Raw genomic sequence first — 17,908 nt, 5'->3', positions numbered from 1 at the left:
GATAGTCCACTGGTCCTGATAGTCCACTGGTCCTGATAGTCCACTGGTCCTGATAGTCCACTGGTCCTGTCAGATGGTCTCTCATGGGCGCTTTGCGTCAAGACACCTGTCACGTATATTCGGTCCATACTCTCGATTCGCCTGGCGTCGGATGTCCTCTATGTTGGTGCTTGATGGGTCCGCATGCTCCCACGGCTTCCTTGGAGGAGCTGGTGCCATGATCTCGGGATATTACTCAGACTTGGTTCCTGGGGCATGGATGGATCAAGAGGGGCRACGAACCAGCCGGAATATCGTGGCGTGCGAGAGTGTCCGGTCCATGTTGACTGCTCTCCGTAGATAGGTACGCTTTGGGACCTGGAAATTGTCGAATTTGAAGCCGCCAAGCATACCTGCTCTGTGATACAATACCTCTCCCACATATCATAGATGTGCTCGACCATAGGCCGAGCACCATTTTCTCCCTGATGTGATCTCGAATTTTGATTAGATGAGGAACAGCACCAAATGAATCCTGTTCACGGTAACGACTGCAGGATTGGCCTGAAGACTCCAATGCTGAGTTCGTCGCCGCCGCTGGGCTATTGCCATTCAAAGACATCGCAAAGGTGATTGATCAGTGGATAAGGTAAGCACGAAATTCGTGTTGACGCTCGGTCCTGCCAGTGCTTTGGATGAGCCACAAACACTTGCAACTGAACGCCTCACCCGCCAACAGCACGGGCCAAGGTCGGGTGCATCTGCAAAAAGATGACGTGACGTGAGGGACCTCCATCAATAGTCGATTGCACATATGTCTGGTATTGAATTATGCATTGAATATGCTACAATAGTTACATGCTATCTACGTCGACCGGTCCTCTAGCGCCACTTTCCACTGGTTTCTTCAAAGAGGCCTCATCTTCGCCGCTTCTGAGCCTGGCGATCAGTTCTTCGACATCAAAGTCAGTTCCGATGGGATTCTCCGCGAAAGCTGGAGTGGCCATGAACGCATTCGCCTCTTCGGTGGTATCGAAATTGTCCACTTGCGTTTCAATCATATTTCCGTCGGGATCTCGGTAGTAGAGACTGGTCGTCACCCCATGGTTTACGGTCCAGAAAGGCTCGATCCCGCGACCTTTGCGCTGTCGATATGCGAGCAGAAGATCGCGAAGTGTTGGAAACGTAAAAGCGACGTGCCTCAATCCGCTGCTTTTCGGTTCTCTTGGTCCGGTGTCGGGCAACGTCACAATTGCGACACGATGGTGTTCTTCATCGTATGTTATAAAAGTTATGAATTGATTACCATGGGTGACATGGCCGCCGAGGAAGGTCAGGTAGAAGTCGACCATTGGCTGGTAGTTGGCTGTGCGGAAGACGACGTGTGCAAGCGCCGAAGGGCTGATGACCTTGCTGCTAGGTTTATCAAATTCGTCTTCCGTAGAGGTAGCCATGTTGCTCTTGGAACGGCGGTGAGAAAGCAGAAAGATGAGTGATCAGATGAGCTGAGGTTTTTGGAGACGATGAGATGGGATGCTATGATGGAGCCTTGTCCTTGTCGGAGCGGGGCTAAAGTAGGTACCTGTATACACTTTGGGTAGTTGTGAGACGATCTTAAGACTTGACCGAGGAGCATCACCTGTATTGCATGGTTGATGCTGTCACAGTCGATAACATACAATTCTCGACTCTTTCGCACGGCTGACGGTACTTACAGGCCTTTCACGTCCGGCAAACTTTTCACCACGGTTCCTGTGTCTATTGTGTCTCGTCATTGCATGCTTGTGGGTGTATGTCTCCAATAATCTTCGCAGGGTGTGATGGGTGCTCATCTTCGTCCATCCCTTGTACTCTCCCTGCTCAGTATGATCGGCTAGGATCACGGTCATCTCATGTGGATAGCCACAGACGAAAGCACTGCTTCGCCAGGCTAATCAGAGTAGACGAAACCGGATGAGCTGAGGAATAATCTGCATTTGCATAAGTTTATGGAACGGTCATTTCCCCGGGATACTTTAGAATGCATGAACAGCGCAAGTTGCTGTAGCACCGCAGAGGTAGACATGAAACAATGGGCATCCATCGAAGATCAGGATGACAGCTTGTCGTCCCAACACATCATTGTGGAACGCCATGCCCTGAGATGACGGGCAAGCGAGATCGTCGGCCAATCCAAAGGCCAGTGCAATCTGCAACGTAGCACTGCAATGCGTCAAGAAATGTGGTGAAGTGTCTTCGTTGGGAGTGTCCACAAGAAGACATTCCACGTGGCTGGCCTGACGGCCAACCCTGCTGGGGGATCGAGGTGGGTCGCACGATGTGCGCCATGACTTTTACACCATCTGACTTCTTGGTAACGACAAGGACCGATGGCAGCAAGGATGTAATCATAATACAACAACGATTGAAGCCGACGTCAAAATTAGCCATGAATCTTCGTCGCCGCTGTGGCCTCGAGGCTTCTGCGTGCCGTTCCTGCTCCCCGTCTTTGGTACTTGGTTCAAACCGTCTCGTGAACTGCCATGTTCCCGTTGCCTGCGCTGATTTTGTACCCACCTTGCAGCCCGGTAAGGTACTCCACAGCAGGGTGGCTGGCTGGGCCGGCTGGCAGCGTCACCACACCGATCAAGAAGCTTTCCGCCCTAGCTTCCAACCCGGGCTGCCTGGCGCACGTTGCAAGCAAAAGCACTTCTCGGTCTCGGCTCGGGCGGATCCCAGTCGAAACAGCCCTGGAGCTCACGACAGGAGGTGCGAGACGAACGCAAGCTAGCCTGGGGCGCAATTTGACGAGGCACAAGGTACATTCCCGCATCCCGATGGCGAGCAGCAGTCTTGTCAAAGAGCGCGTTACCACGCAGAAAGGTGCTCTCACACGGCCGGCTGCAACAACCCAGCTGCAGCAGCAGGTGTGACSGCGCCTCGTCTCCACAGCCGGGCAGTGCCCTAGAAGAAAAACCCAGCCTCGGAGTCTAATCGGGCTAGCGCCAGATGTGGGCAACACGCCTTGATGGTGCCGCTGTGCCGCCCGCGTTCGGTCCGCGTGGAGGAATGTGCTTGGATGCCAGCTCCGAGGCGCAGGTAGATTCGCGAGACATCTGGCCAGGGGTTTTGACTCTCCTTCTGAGACAACCTAAGGCAGAGTACCTTACAAGTTTGTACACCCTATCGAGCCGTTCCAAGTTTCGGCTCACCTTACTTGACTGGCCGTTTTCGCAAACAGTCGCCTTAAGGCAGGGTCAGAAGATTCTAGCAGTTGTCACCAGGCCGCTCGTAACACTCCAACGATGCGCTCCCGTTTTCACGATCGCATTCTGCTGTAGCTTGCTGGGCGGGATCATTCATTTACGGGAATTGGCTTTCGGGGGTTTGTACCGGAAGTTCGGAGGCAGAGGCAGTGGGCAGGTATGCCCTGCGTCGACGAATGCACAGATATCCGCTCGCACAGCTCTACATCCATCTGCGCTTGCCATTGAGAGCGTTGCAGAGCATGGCTGAACCATCAAGACGCTTCCTTATGGCGTGACGAAGCCGCGTCGATCGGAATGGAGGCTTGTGGCTCACTATCATGCAGCTGACCGTTGACATGCAACTGGACAACGCCGCCGATCCAGATGCAATGCAGTCCCGCATAAGACGAAAACCTCGCGAGGCCTCGGCTACAATGGCTTCTGAGTCTACATGCACAGTGTCTGACCAAAAAATAAAGTGCTATTGATCAAGCGGTCTTCAGATGAGTATCGACGCTGGAACAAACGTTCGGTACAATGTCCTGCGCTTAACGGCGTTTCTACCGCTGCCACATTTGCTTGGCACCACGCAACTAAGGCTAATGCCGGCAAGCCACATCTGAAGATCYAACATCATTTGTRGGTGGATTTGGAGGTAGGAAAGCTACAGGAACAAGTGAAGGACTTTAGATCGGTTCCCCATCTCACTAAGGCCAAAGTTTGTAGTCGTGAGCAGAAACCATCATCATCACTGGAGGAGGAGTAATAGAGTTCAACCTATACACGGGCTGACTCTAGCGGCTCTCCCCGCGTGTGTGCGTGCTGCTACGATCGCTCGGGACGCACTGTTTCTTGCAACCTATCAAAGCCATCGTCTCGCATGGACCCGCCTCTCTCACCTACACACCCCTGCTCAGCTCGCTATTCCACCTTACCCACACGTTAAATCCCCATCTCGGCCATTTCCCACCCTCTCTGCTTCGTCTCCCTCAAGAACTGCTGCGCGCTCGAGACTTCCAGCGCTTTCCCAACGCAACGCGTGTTCCACCCTCATCTTTCTTCCCAACTGCTTGATTTCCTTCGTTCTGCTTTACATCGCATTCGTGTACTTTCCTATTTCGGTGTTTGGGTCGCTGTCGCGGCGGAGGTATGCTCATGCTCCCGACCCCATTGCGTTGCGCTCGCGTTGCTCAGTGCTGACGTTCACAGTTCCGCCATCATCTAACCCTACGCCCATAATTATGGCAACCCAACAATCGCCGACGGGCCCTCTCGCCCACCAACATCACTATGGCGCGCCAGTGCGTCCTGGACCTGGACCAGGTCCAGGGCCACCACCGCCCAACGGTCCCATGCCCATGCAGCAACCACCGCAGAACAAGCCCGCGACTCAATATCTTGCCGCCGCGAACGAGCAAATGTGGCTGCAAATCGGCCAGCTTTCCGAAGTGATGGGAGAGTTGGATGGAGCGACTGCATCATACGAACGCGCCATGAGCTTCAATCAGTGGTCGGTGCCTGCCATGTTGGCCATCTCATGCATTCTGCGCTCCAAAGATCGTTTCACGGACGCCGTGGAGTTTCTCAGGCAGATTCTCAAGGTTGAGCCAACCAACGGAGAGGTCTGGAGCAGTCTGGGCCACTGCTATTTGATGATGGACGATTTGCAACAGGCATACTCGGCGTATCAACAGGCCTTGTACCATCTGCCAGACCCTAAAGAGCCAAAGCTGTGGTATGGTATAGGAATACTGTACGATCGGTACGGATCTTTGGAGCACGCAGAGGAGGCATTCTCGCAAGTGATGCGAATGGAGCCTAACTTTGAAAAAGCCAACGAGATTTACTTCCGATTGGGAATCATCTACAAACAGCAGCAAAAGTTTTCGCAAAGTCTTGAGGTGAGAGGTCATGACGATCATGTCGCGAGAAAATTGCTAACCGTCGCCAGTGTTTCCGCTACATCGTGAATGATCCGCCTCGTCCTCTTAGTGAGGAAGACATTTGGTTCCAGATCGGCCACGTGCACGAGCAACAAAAGGATGTCAGTGTAGCGCTGCTCGGTAACCRAAGGTCACCTGCTAATATTGCAACAGTACGAGTCTGCCAAGGCAGCGTACACTCGTGTCCTCGAGCGTGACCCAACTCACGCCAAGGTGTTGCAGCAACTTGGTTGGCTACACCACCAACAAAGTACGAGCTTCAACAGCCAAGAGCAAGCAATCGAGTATCTGGAGAAGTCTGTCAATTCTGGTACGTGTTCCATAAATCTGTCCAATGTGATGCTTGTCTAACCCCGGGCCCAGACCAAACGGATGCACAAAGTTGGTACCTGCTCGGCCGATGCTACATGTCACAGCAGAAGTATCCCAAGGCGTATGAAGCATACCAACAGGCCGTCTATCGCGATGGCCGGAATCCGACCTTTTGGTGCTCCATCGGTGTGCTCTACTACCAGATTAACCAGTACCGGGACGCCCTGGACGCCTACTCCCGTGCTATTCGACTGAATCCAAATATCTCAGAGGTCTGGTACGATCTTGGCACACTGGTACGTTGTCCGCATACGCTTTGTTATGATGCAGTTTGCTAACAAACGTCATAGTACGAATCGTGCAACAATCAAACCAGCGATGCACTCGACGCCTACTCRAGAGCTGCTGACCTGGACCCTACCAATGTTCACATCAAAGCCCGTCTGGCTCTCCTCAAGGGGCAGCCGACCACTGGTCTGCCAAACTCAGGCAACGCTCCACTGCCTCAGGATGTACATCCGCAAGCTTATCAGCCCGGTGCTCTTGGAGGTGGTCCTCCCGGCCCTCAATGGGGTGCTCACTCCCAGAACCCACCACCTGCTGGACCTGCACCGCCCCCACTCGCCCCCGGCAACAATTGGGGAGGTAGCCGTCTCGCTGAGCTGCAGAATCCACAAATGCAACCTCAGCCGGTGAACCCTTATGAGCAGCGCGATYGCCTGCCACCTCAGCAGCAACAACARCAGCAGCAGCAGCAGCAGCAACAGCAGCCGCCTCCTCCTCCACAGGCTCAACAGCAGCAGCCACCAAGACAGCCAAGTCCGCCTGCATCTCGCTCTTACCAAGATCAACCTCAGCGCCCACCACCACCTCCGCATAGAGGCCTCTCGCCATCGCCCAAAGGTCAGCACTCCGCACCTGCGCCATTCCAACCCGGTCCACCTCATCAACAGCCGATGCCACCTCATCAGCCACATCCACACCAGCAAGAAGCAGGGCGTCCATCATTTGCATCACAACAGCTCAATGGCCCGCCGCCGCCGCCGCCACATAATGGCATGTCTACTCCTGGACCCCAGTCTGCGCTACCACCCTTCGCCCGGCCGCAGGACAACCCACCTGAAATAAGACCTCTCGTGGGTAACCCCGCTCCATCCCCTGGAGGTAGCCAGTATCCTCGCGCGCCGTACGAGCACCACCCGAACACAGCGGCACCAAGCATTGCAAGTGGTGCGCCACCTCCTTCCTCTGCTCAGACTGCCGCCGATGCTGCAGCACGTGAAAGGGAAGAAAGGCCACCCAGCGCGGCGCCAAAGCGACTCCGTGAATGGGAAGATGAACCGAACGCGGGCTCTTCCAAAAAGGCTACCACAGATGAAAGCCGCTCGAGGCTTGATGAGATTAAGCTTCATCGTGTCTCGCCTTCGGAGAAAATGGCGACTCCTCCCATTCGTAGCCCATCTGAGATGCGGCGGGTCSACGAGGCAAGGCCTTCGTCCGCCTACCATCCCTCTGAGGCGGCTCATCACCCGCCCTCTCTCCCATCCATGCAGTCGATCACCAATCAGTCTCCGCGAATGTCTGCCCCTCCACAGGAGGAGCCGCGCCCAGTTGCTGCACCACAGCCACAGCCACAGCCGCAGCCAACTCCAGTATACGAGCCTGCTGCTAGGAAGATGGAAGTTGACGAGAACTATGATGACAGCGGTGATGAGAAAAACTCCACGACGAAGCAGGAAAGCCGGAGGAATACTCCGAAGCCAGTCAACGGTGTAGCCCCAGCCCCGCCTGCCAACGGGACCTCTGAGCAACAGACTTGACGAATACAATGTTTTAGCGCTGGGCGGTAAAATTTACGAATCGTCTGGTTGAGTCCATTCGCCCCATGGACTCCCCGGCGAACTGCTTCAATATTTGTGCATATAGCAGCATAGCAGTTTTAAACAAATGCATTTACCATTTCGTCCAAAGCTCTTCCCAGCATCATGGTCCAGCGTGCCGTGGAAGACGAACGAGGCTTGCGAGTAAGCCTCGCAAGTCTGCCCTCGGGACGTGGACCCGTTCGCTTGCTGGTCGTTAATACACTTTGTAAAAGCACCATTAATACCTCGCTCTGCTACCTTACGATGGCTCCACGTGTCTCTAGGACAGCAATTGAAGAGGAGAAACCTCCCGATGCCAAGCTCAGGCGCCCCAGAGCATTGACAAGGCGTTAGGCGTCCCACGTTGTGGAGGCTTGGCTATTCAATCCGCCCTCACTCGGATTACTGTCTACAGTAAAGATTTTCAAGGCCTCCAAGTCTCCAGGTTCCCCATTGAATTCATTCGCCGCTCGGACTCTTATAGCCAAGACATCTGTTACGCCTCAACAGCCACGACGGGCCTGACGATGGATGAGATGTCAGGGGCCGTGCGACTTCGACATGGTAATATATAACCTGCAATCTGCCCACACTATGTCCCGTCACAATCCTTACCATCGAATTCTCTCAAAGACATCAAGCCACAAGATTTATCAACGATGCACGCTTCATTATTCCTCGTGTTTCCCCTGCTAAGCTTCGCTTTCGGGCAGTCTGTAAGTGTATATCATGCTCCCTACGCATAGACTTTGCGGCTAACCACGATTTCAGGGTGGATGCGAAAGCGGAGCCGTTACTGCTGATCGCTGCTGTGACGGAGACGTGATCACCAGCGACGGAAAAGGCATAGATACAAGCGACATTTCGAACCTCGTCTGCTGTACGGGCGGCTCCGGCTCCAGCTTCAACTTCGGAGGAAGTAGCTGCGCGGCTGGCCAGACTCCTGTTCCTTTCAGCCAGCTGCCCATGGCTGGTAATGCTGGCTCCTCCCAAGGCACCACCGTGATCGTGAGCAACGATATGACTTCAATGGAAAGTGCAACCCCGACCGACACAATGATGACCTCCTCGGCCATGTCATCTTCTCCCGCCGAGACGACAACATCCGACACTATGACTTCTTCTGCAATGGCAGGTACCGAGTCATCACCCCAAAGCAGCCCCCAGTCTACGACCGACTCGAGCACCGGAGCTGCGGCAATGATGACCTCTGGACCCGTAGCTGGTGCCCTGATGATGGCGGGAGGTTTAATGATGGTTGCTCTGTGAGCGTAACGATGTATTATGAACCTGGCAGTTATAGAAGGCGGTAGCTCTGTACCAGTTCGACTTGAGTACTTAATTCGATTGTCCCAAAACCAAGACAGCAGTGGGGGAGCCCGATAGATACTGGATAAACTCTGCCTCGACGATTGCCCAAGTAACAAGCAAATGAACTTTTTCCGTTCGAAAAATCATCCATGCAGGCCTTGAATGAGATTATACATAGTAGTACGACGTGCAAAAATCTCATACACAGTGAGTAGTACGACGTGCAAAACAGTGTAAAGTCGACCGTGACCTGTAACAGCGGGTCTGGCGAAGTTCTTCTTATCCTCTTCTGGCCATTTGACTCGGGCTTGAACCCGTTGGTGAAGACTCTACCCACACCTTTTTCACTCGTTAGGAGATGGGTTCCAGGCCATCTGCCTCCTCTGCAAAAAAAAAACCTTGAGTTCGTTATGGTAACCGACCTCAGAAGCATCTGACAGGCGCTAGCGGGGCTAAAAAATGCCAAGACCCGCAGATATTCACTCTCAATCCAACTACAGCGTAAAAGTATCTATCACTGACGTCACTTACCACGATCATCACACAGCGTAAAAGTATCACTGACGTAACCGCTAGCGTCCGGCTCCAGACATAAGGAAGACGGGAGTAGTGTTCGAATGCGTCTCGACTTGTATATACCTTTGTGTTACTCATTCCACTTCCAATAATATTCAGGAATAATAGACACATCAGAAAATGGCACCCAACGGCCTAGCGATCTTGATTGGTGCTGGTCCAACAACAGGAGCCGGTAGGTACCATCTATCTCTGCCTCTTTTGAGGGTGTGCTCAGTTTTTCGCTAACCTTTGATGACAAGGCATTGCCCGTGTTTTGACTCGCGATGGAAACCTCGCTGTTGCCCTTCTAGCAAGGCGACCAGAGCCCCTGAACGATCTTGTCAAGACTTTGCGGACTCAAACCCCTGGAGCTGTGATTGAAGCTTTTCCAACCGTACGTCAGTCATATCGTCGAAAAGGAAGATCAAACGGAGCTGGATCGTGTCCATGAACTGATAAGCAGTATCTGCGCTGCAAGACGAAGTCATGTTGAATATTGATCTTCCTGCAGAATCAGGCCGTCTTCGAACGAATCCGCAGCGTCTTGTCACCTCATCAAACATGAGGAAACCTCTACTAACACTTTTCATCCATTACAGGATACCAACCCGGACAACTTGAGGAAGGCTTTCGCAGACATCAAAAAGAATGAGAGCTTCGCAGGCCTGAAGCTCAAAGTTGCTATATACTCCATCAAGAGCAGCAGCAAGAAGCCCTTCATGGAAGAAACCTTTGAAGATTTCATGGAGCCACTGGAATCCTACGTGGGTGGGGCGATGGTCTTCTCGCAAGAAGCCATCAAGCGGTTCTTTGAAGATCATGGGGAGAAGAGTCTTGCAGAAGGTGGCGAGAAGAAGGGTACTCTTCTCTTTACCGGCACGCTCGGTGCACTTCGATGCAATGCCGAGTTTGGGAGCTATGGAGCCTCGAGAAGTAGTGTTCGACAGTTGGCGCAGGCTCTTGCGAGAGAGATGAGTAGTAAAGGTATTCATGTGGCTCATGCTATTGCGAATGGACGGATTTCCGTACGTGGGCCCTTTTGACCGTTGTTTTTTCACGGCGAGCATATAGACTGATGCCCATTTTACAGGATGCGGACTCTGAGGAAACGAAGTCTGGGAAACATATTGCGGCAGAAGCTGTGGGTCAGACATATCTATGGCTTGCCAACCAACATCCAACTCTATGGGTAAGTAGAACTCACCAGGCTCGTCATGTTGACTCCTGTCATGTCAAAGAATGGATGGCTATGGATCCTCCAGGCCTTCAGACAGGTGTACCTGCAGCTGTCCTCGGCATACCTTACTATTTATTGGTCGCGAACAAACAACGAATGCTTTCCCTTCAGACCCCGCAACGTTTGCTGTCCGGTCGCTAACGTTTTCTGTTCTAGACACATGAGCTCGATCTGCGCCCAGCACAGGAGAAGTTCTAGAACACTCATATGAGTGCAAGACTCATAAGCAAAGCACAACACCTCGATCATTTATCCAATTATCCACAAGCGAACTCAGCCTACACTTTCGGAGGTTCGTTCTTGTATGACCACTTGATATGGATGCAAAGCCATCCATCGCGAGCATAGCGAGGTACATACAGTTCAGTTCTCGATTTGATACCTGAATCAATCGAGTAATTCCTCGGTCATCTTTGAAATTAGCACTCTCGTTTCTTGCCATTCAAAAGCTATTCAGCAAAAAGAAGGCACATCGGATGAATGCACTTAGTTAGCCATTATGGCCGGCTAAAACAACCTGCATTCATTCATAGACGAAGAGTACGAAAGCAGCCATGAGATATGCTTGCCATGTCTATGACGCTAGTGTTCATATCGTAGAGGGGCCAACTTTTCATGTGCAGGCTGTAGGTTGTCCCACGCGATCACCGGTTCGTGTCGAATCCGTCTCGGAGGCAGTGCGCGCCGGAGCTCATCCCATCCCATCCCAGGGCATTCGGAGCATGTTCTTCCATTGTGCATCCTCGATGCGGGAAACACAGGAACGGGCGCCCGGAAGTTCCGAAGGAGGAGGAGGAGGGTCGGGATTGAGTAAATTATTGGTCGCCGCTCTGTCGGTAGCTGCTGCTGGTGGTGTGGATACTTTGAAGCACATCCATAGTATTCCAGCGCGGCGGTTAAAAGCGCCCCCCCAAGCAGACGTGAACCGAGCGAGCGACTGCAATGAGGTACCCGATSACATCGTCAAGGATGAAAGCTGAGGATATTTATTACACACACCAAAATTGGCGAGGAAGCAGAAGCGTGGTGGGCAAGATCAACGTTCACAGCTTGCGATATTATTGCCGGCTTGCTCAACAATCACGCTTACGAGGTTGCGTGGCCATGCTGCTGAGGACACTCCGTCTCGTTGAGCGTGAGCTGCATTGTATTGTAGCACAGCAGATTCGCGAAGAGGCCGAGACTCCGGGGTGTGGAGACGTCGAATTTCAAGTCGGACATCCTCATCGAACCGATGAACATCACGAACGTGATGGCGCTTCGAATTTCGAGGACGCACTGGTGGCCGATTTGAGAAGCATACTGTATGGGTAAGTTACATGTCTCGGGTACACTGTGCCGAGACCATGGACCGACCATGTGAAACTATACCGGGCAGCGTGCAAAGCGGCACTTGCATGGACGTACAGTCGTCGGTGTCTAGAATTAATTACAATTAGCGGCGTGGCCACTCCATCACCGCAGTTTCTCCCAAACTAGCAATCCCGTTTGGAAATACGGCGACTTTTGAAATTCTCGCAGGGAAAAAAATCACAAAGGCCGTAGCCAGGGCCAGGGCCAGGGCCGGGGACACTTCCGAGCACATGCGTCCGACGGGTCGAGCATGGATCTATCAAGCGATATAGTATGGTCATTTACCTTATCCTCGAGTCGGATTTGCTCATTGGTTTGCCAGAGCAGCAACGGCATGTGCTCTGGTGTATTCCGTATGAGCGCCAAATGCTTCCTTAGCTAATAACCTACCGTATGGCGTCAATGCAAATGTCTCGCCTTGCGGCCCTATAGGACCTTGCAGTGATGCGTCTTCATGGGGTTAGCAGAAGCTGTGACAGCTGGCGTGCTTCGTCTTCCTGAGTCGCTACGCGAGAAAAACAATCCGCGCGACTCGTTGGTCCGGTTGAATGAAATCCACCATGCTCAACAAGGCGAGGCGCCTTCGGCTCCGTAGATGTGGCTATCTGCGGTTTATAAAGCTTCCACCACTTAGAAGCCGCCCTCGATTCATCGCACCTGAATACTATCAGTGGGAACAGGAGTCTGCTTGACGTGCGTCGGCGGAAGATCGACTCCTTTTCCCCATGGAGGAGTGATGATTCGTCTTGCAAGGCGAGCCGAGACGTTAATCTATGGTATCTACTGATTCCTCGAGCATATCTCGAGGGTGCGTCGATGACCCACAGCTGTATAGAAGCATGTTCTAGATTGGAATCAAGGCGCATGCGCGAACTCGAGGTCAGGCAGGCCGCAGATGCTCCACTGTGAAAGATCGTCCGCTCGCCAAAAGCGGGGTGGAGGCCTCACGAGTGAGTATGCGGCTGCAATTCGTCGGCTGGTTGATGAGGATGCGCCGGCACTTTGACCATCCAAGGGGAGGATATCCTTGAGGGACGGTCGGCGCCGATACCAAATGGAACAGACGGCGGAGCGAGTTCGTCGATGGTGACGCATCATGCATCATCCTCCTCCGCTCCGGTCTTGGAAGGATTCAATGATCTCCGTGATAACCTGCCGCTTGGTTGCCAGCTCGCATCCCCGGACGCCTCTCTCTCTCTCTGCTTGCACGGCCGACGTCCCAGAGAGGATGTACTCCGTTGGAAATAATTGCTCCATTGTTTTAAGCAACGCTAGTCTTGAACACTATGCTGCCGAAGGTTTGGTGACAAGGTGCAGCCACATGCAGGGCACTAGTCACCAGGCGTCGCTGAGATTCCAGAAGCCGCTGTAGATAAGGCGGGCGGAGGATCGCCGTCGGTCTCGCCGCGTAATTGGTGGGCAGATTATTAAAGGCGCACACGAATGCCAACATCCTTGGCAGATCATCGCAAAAGCGGCGTCAAAGTCCAACGGCAAGCGAATTACGGTGCTGKGGCGATTGGACGCATGCTCGCATGCTCGCATGGTCCCCACGTCGTGGTCGCGTGAATGAAGCGTTTGCCAGAAGCGCGCCGTTGGCAGCTGTCTTGTGAATCGCGGTGGACGTTAGGTATGGACTGCACGCCATGTCATGGCAGGCCCGACAGCGAGCATGATGAGATGAAGGAGGCGCTCGCGACCCGGAAATCCGAGTGGTCAGTGGGCAAAAGGCGACAGGCGACTGCCGCACCGCACCGCAACGCCCATTCATCATCGCGTACCTCGATTCCTGCTGCGTGCGGCCTCGTCCGTGGGATGGCCAGCGTGTGCTTGCGTGAGTGGCGGTCGAGCGGACGGAGATCTCATCGCCTAAGCAGCCAGCCCTCCACTCGACCAAACTTTCCCTGCTGCAGCGGCACCTCCTAGCCTTCTAGCTCGTGGATTGCTCGAGGGACCTCACGAGGGCACCATTATTATTAATTAGTGCTGGCAACGGGGCTGTCCGAGGCGGCCAGTGATCACTGACCAGCACTCCCTTCCCGAGGCCGTCGCTTCGCCCAGTTTATACCGCCTTGAATTCACATCAACTCTGCCTGCTCCTTCCTGGCTTTGATGGTTGACACCTGCTCCATCTGTATGAATGAATGTATGCCTGCCTGCCTGCCGACTGTTGTGACAAGCAGGCTAGACGGCAGCCAGTCGACCATGACCTCCGGACACAACCAACCACCTGCTGCGGATTCTGCTCCTGCCCCACCACCAMGGAAGAGGAGACGGCGCACGGCCGCAAGTGGTGCCGCCGATGACTGCTTTTCGTGCCGCAAAGGAAATGTTGTGTGCGACCGCAAACGACCCTATTGCACCCAATGCATAGAAATCGGCAAGGAGTGCTCAGGCTACAAGACGACTCTGACGTGGGGAGTTGGCGTTGCAAGTCGGGGAAAGCTTCGAGGTCTATCATRTCCCGTTGCGGGCATTGATGCTCATGCAGAAGAGCTTCGGCGGAGGAAGATCTCTGTAGGCAAGCCTGTCAAGCAGGAAGAGCAACCCGATGCTACGCTTGCCAGTGCGGCTTTCCATTCATCTTACTCGGCCTCCCTTCCTCTGAACATTCACGGATCGGGATTCCACCCTTCGCTGCCCACCATTCAGGCTCGTCAAGAAGGATGGCAGTTCCATGGCTTTCAACCTCCTCCTCGCGCCGGCCCTTCATCCTTACAGCATCGAAACCTGCAGCACATTCACACCTCCATGCCTCAGTACGATGGGCCAGGCGCTCCTCATTCCGCGAGCTCGACGGGGTCGTTTCCAGACGACTTCTCACCTCATTTTGACTTCCCACGGACGCCAGGCTCTGTCAACATCTCGGAGTCGTTCCAGCCAAATCGGCCCATGTCGTATACTAGCCAGCCGCTGAGTAGCTCAATTGACAGCTTAAACAGCGCTTCCATGGACTCCTACGATACGCTGAGCTCCAGCATTGACTCCATTMGTAGTAGGGGGTCGTATAATGACCATGGTCACTGCCACGACTCTGCGCTACCCGAGCTTGATTCTTTCCATCAAGGCATGGCCCATGATGAGATGCTTTTCAGCCCGGGTGTTGATGTGCACTTCAATTACAACCCCTTCGACCAGCTCGACTTACAAGAAGAAGAGTCCGACACCAAGACGATGAACATCTTCGACACGCGCTTCAGCAGCCCGTTCTTCAACATGACGCCGCGCTTGCAATCCTTGATGGAGTATTATGATCGCCATATTTGCACATATTTGGTTGCCTTTGATGGTCCCGAGAATCCATATCGCAAGCACATCCTCCAGCTCGCCGTTCACAACGAAGGACTACAAAACGCCATTGCCGCGCTAGCAACCAACAACATCCGCATGAGGAAGGAGCCTCTCCCGCGGCGACTAGGGTTTGTTGAAGAACTTACCAACGCTTTCGATGGCACCAGCAGGTCTGGTGCAAGTGAGCCTTCGCCTGAAGAGACGTGCTACAAGCAAATGTCGATCGATCAGTTGAACACGCAGTTGACAGACGCCCGTGCAGCTCAGGACGACTCCGTTCTAGCGACTCTTCTAATTCTGTGCCTCTTCYATGTGTGTGATAGTGGCTTCTCCAAGTTCAAGACTCAATTGGCTGGTGTTCAGAAGTTGCTTTCTCTCCGCAACCCCCACGCCCAATCCGAGTTTACGGGCTGGGTGGAAATGTTCTTCATCTGGTTCGACGTCATGACCAGTGCCGTGAATGACCGCGAGACGCAGATCAGAGGCGAGACACTCGACATGCTGGATTACTCGGCCAATCTAGGAGCACTGGAGCAGTTCTCAGGCTGTGACGGACGATTGTTCAAGCTCATTGCARGGCTCGGCCGGCTCAACCTTCTAGCGCAAGGGAGACCCGTCAAGCCTCAGGAAGGCCCGCGGCGTTCCTTTACGAGTAATCCTCTCCAATCGTCCCCATCAAGGAAGCGAAAAACGTTTTCTTCCACCGCCGACTACAGCAAGATGGACGGCAACGGCTGGGGCAGCCCCATCTACTCCGACGACGACACTGACGGCTCGGGTGAAGACGAGTTGAGACATCACAACATCGACGAGAGACGTGAATTCTGGACCGAGTGGTCCGATATTCGCGCAAGGTTACAAGCATGGCAAATGGAGACCGGTTCCACGCCGGCTTCCACCCAGCCAACAACCTCACCAGGGTATGAGCTGGGTCAGCGTGATCTGCTCCACATCAACGAGAGCTTCCGCTTCTCCGCCCTTCTCTACACAGAACGGCTTGGTCAGCCCATGCTGCCCAGCTCTCACTCAAATTTCCAAAAATACGTTTCAAAAGCACTGTTTCACATCACCGCACTCGAGATTACAAGCTGCGTCAACAAGTTCTTGCTGTGGCCTCTGTTCATCACAGGGACCGAGTGTGTCAGCGAAGGACATCGTAACATCATCCGCACGAGGTGCATAGAGGTTCAGAAGGAGAGCGGATTCTTCAACAACATCAGCAGTCTAGAAGTGTTGGAGAAGGTGTGGCGGGAGATGGGCAACAATGGACCAGGCGCGGAGGTGGCTGAGATAAGAGCTCGCAGGCGGGACTCTGAGGCTGGGCGGACGGGAAGATATGGGCAGGCATTCAGGTGGCGGAAAGCCATGGATCGAGTTGATGGAGAGTACATCATTATATAGCGACAGAAGTGTGTTGGGATAACAGCATGGATAGGGAGGACGTGCATTGAATGATGGACATTGCAATCAGACTCGATTACAATTATTACGCAGTTCTGATGCTACAATTACAATGAATCAGTGAAGCCACGCCGGGCTCGTGCTCCTCGCTTAATGCTTGAATGTCGTTTCTCGGTGAATCAGGCACGCTGGGGTATACCACCGTGCTTTGCCGTACGCCATAAAACCCAATCGCTTTCCATGTGCATCATTTCAAAGTCGTGAATCCGGAAGCTGGAATGCTCCCGTGCAAATGTACAGCCGCTCAAATCAGCGCGAATGCGGCCACAATTCCCCCAAAGGTCATGCCGACGCAAGCCTCGAGGCCACCGGCAGCGTTGTTGGCTGGCGGAGCTTCGGTACTGGAGGCAGGTGTGGCGCCGGAGCTGGTCTCGGAGGCGCTGATTGGGGAGACCTCGTTGCTGGAGGCAGCGGAAGTGGTGCCAGAAGCGGCGGCATCGCCATTTGAGCTTGTGCTTGTGCTGGTGACGAGAGTAGTCGACGCAGGCAAGTCAGTGACCGGGCTCTCAGTGCCGGAGGTGGCACTCGACTCGGCGCCGGTCTCAACGGATGTGGTGGAGGTCGACGTCAACGACACGACGGTGGTGGAAGATGCTGGAATTGCGCCGGTCTCGACGGATGTGGCGGAGGTCGAAGTCAACGACACGACTGTGGTGGTACTGGTGGAGAGCTCCGACGTGCTGGCCGGAACTATAGGAATGGAGTATGAGCTGTCTGCGCTCTGGCCTGACGAGGAAGGGGATGCAGGAGAGGATGATGGGGACGGATTGGAGAGGGTGGAGGCCAGGGAGAAGGTTGCTTGAGCAGCGGATAGCACAGATAGGGCGTTCCATGCAGAGGTGGAGGCAGATGAAGATGGGGAATCGGGTGCAGGAGGGGAAGATTCGGGTGCAATGTAGCTGCCGGGGCTTGGGTTTGATATCGAGGCCGGGGACGGTTCGTCACACTCACTTGCGGCGCACTCGGTCGGGGTGACGGTAGAGGTGAAGGTCACTGTCAAGGTCAGCATTCCATCCTCTGATACCATCCATCTAACGGCAGGGGAACTCTGGGAGGGAAGTTAGCCAACGTTCGCACGTCAACGGTCACAACGGCGGACCGCGCGAGCATGTTTGGCTCGTCGGTCACCGTTGGCTCCACGTGCTCGACACGAGATAGCAGAATAACTCACCACCAGTGACTTCAGCAGCGCTGATGGAGAAGAGGGCGGCGGCGCCAAGCACGACGGCGGAACGCATGTTGAGAGATGTTGATGTGATTGTGTGGAAGATGATTCTGATGTGATGGGATAACAGTGAGATGCTGTTGAGGATGTTTGGTTGGTTGGATGTTGATTGATGGATGGATGTCGATGTTGTGGTTGACACAAGAAGA

At 53.8% G+C, this 17,908-nt stretch overlaps 6 protein-coding genes; 4 read left to right on the top strand and 2 right to left on the bottom strand.

The window, feature by feature from the left end:
* Nucleotides 1-833: 833 nt before the first annotated feature.
* RCC_03098 (related to Biphenyl-2,3-diol 1,2-dioxygenase 2) lies at nucleotides 834-1,433 on the bottom strand (the record flags this gene model as incomplete). The annotated part of the gene is made up of 1 exon (XM_023768390.1): nucleotides 834-1,433. One exon carries the CDS (start codon nucleotides 1,431-1,433, stop codon nucleotides 834-836), a length of 600 nt encoding a protein of 199 aa, XP_023624158.1.
* A 3,014-nt stretch (nucleotides 1,434-4,447) lies between these two features.
* Nucleotides 4,448-7,281, top strand: RCC_03097 (related to transcriptional corepressor Cyc8; the record flags this gene model as incomplete). XM_023768389.1 has 5 exons in its annotated part: nucleotides 4,448-5,107; nucleotides 5,158-5,250; nucleotides 5,303-5,459; nucleotides 5,513-5,757; nucleotides 5,812-7,281. The coding sequence occupies 5 exons, from the start codon at nucleotides 4,448-4,450 to the stop codon at nucleotides 7,279-7,281; spliced, it is 2,625 nt and encodes an 874-aa protein (XP_023624157.1).
* A 701-nt stretch (nucleotides 7,282-7,982) lies between these two features.
* Nucleotides 7,983-8,592, top strand: RCC_03096 (uncharacterized protein; the record flags this gene model as incomplete). XM_023768388.1 has 2 exons in its annotated part: nucleotides 7,983-8,039; nucleotides 8,095-8,592. 2 exons carry the CDS (start codon nucleotides 7,983-7,985, stop codon nucleotides 8,590-8,592), a joined length of 555 nt encoding a protein of 184 aa, XP_023624156.1.
* Nucleotides 8,593-9,330: 738 nt separating this feature from the next.
* RCC_03095 (uncharacterized protein) lies at nucleotides 9,331-10,627 on the top strand (the record flags this gene model as incomplete). XM_023768387.1 has 5 exons in its annotated part: nucleotides 9,331-9,385; nucleotides 9,453-9,586; nucleotides 9,792-10,217; nucleotides 10,283-10,381; nucleotides 10,586-10,627. The coding sequence occupies 5 exons, from the start codon at nucleotides 9,331-9,333 to the stop codon at nucleotides 10,625-10,627; spliced, it is 756 nt and encodes a 251-aa protein (XP_023624155.1).
* Nucleotides 10,628-13,987: 3,360 nt separating this feature from the next.
* Nucleotides 13,988-16,474, top strand: RCC_03094 (uncharacterized protein; the record flags this gene model as incomplete). The annotated part of the gene is made up of 1 exon (XM_023768386.1): nucleotides 13,988-16,474. The coding sequence occupies one exon, from the start codon at nucleotides 13,988-13,990 to the stop codon at nucleotides 16,472-16,474; it is 2,487 nt and encodes an 828-aa protein (XP_023624154.1).
* Nucleotides 16,475-16,778: 304 nt separating this feature from the next.
* RCC_03093 (uncharacterized protein) lies at nucleotides 16,779-17,772 on the bottom strand (the record flags this gene model as incomplete). XM_023768385.1 has 2 exons in its annotated part: nucleotides 16,779-17,527; nucleotides 17,709-17,772. 2 exons carry the CDS (start codon nucleotides 17,770-17,772, stop codon nucleotides 16,779-16,781), a joined length of 813 nt encoding a protein of 270 aa, XP_023624153.1.
* Nucleotides 17,773-17,908: the final 136 nt, after the last annotated feature.

The sequence above is a fragment of the Ramularia collo-cygni genome (genome assembly GCF_900074925.1).
Source record: "Ramularia collo-cygni strain URUG2 genome assembly, contig: RCC_scaffold03, whole genome shotgun sequence".
Taxonomy (NCBI): domain Eukaryota; kingdom Fungi; phylum Ascomycota; class Dothideomycetes; order Mycosphaerellales; family Mycosphaerellaceae; genus Ramularia; species Ramularia collo-cygni.
This window is presented reverse-complemented; position numbering and strand designations above follow the sequence as displayed.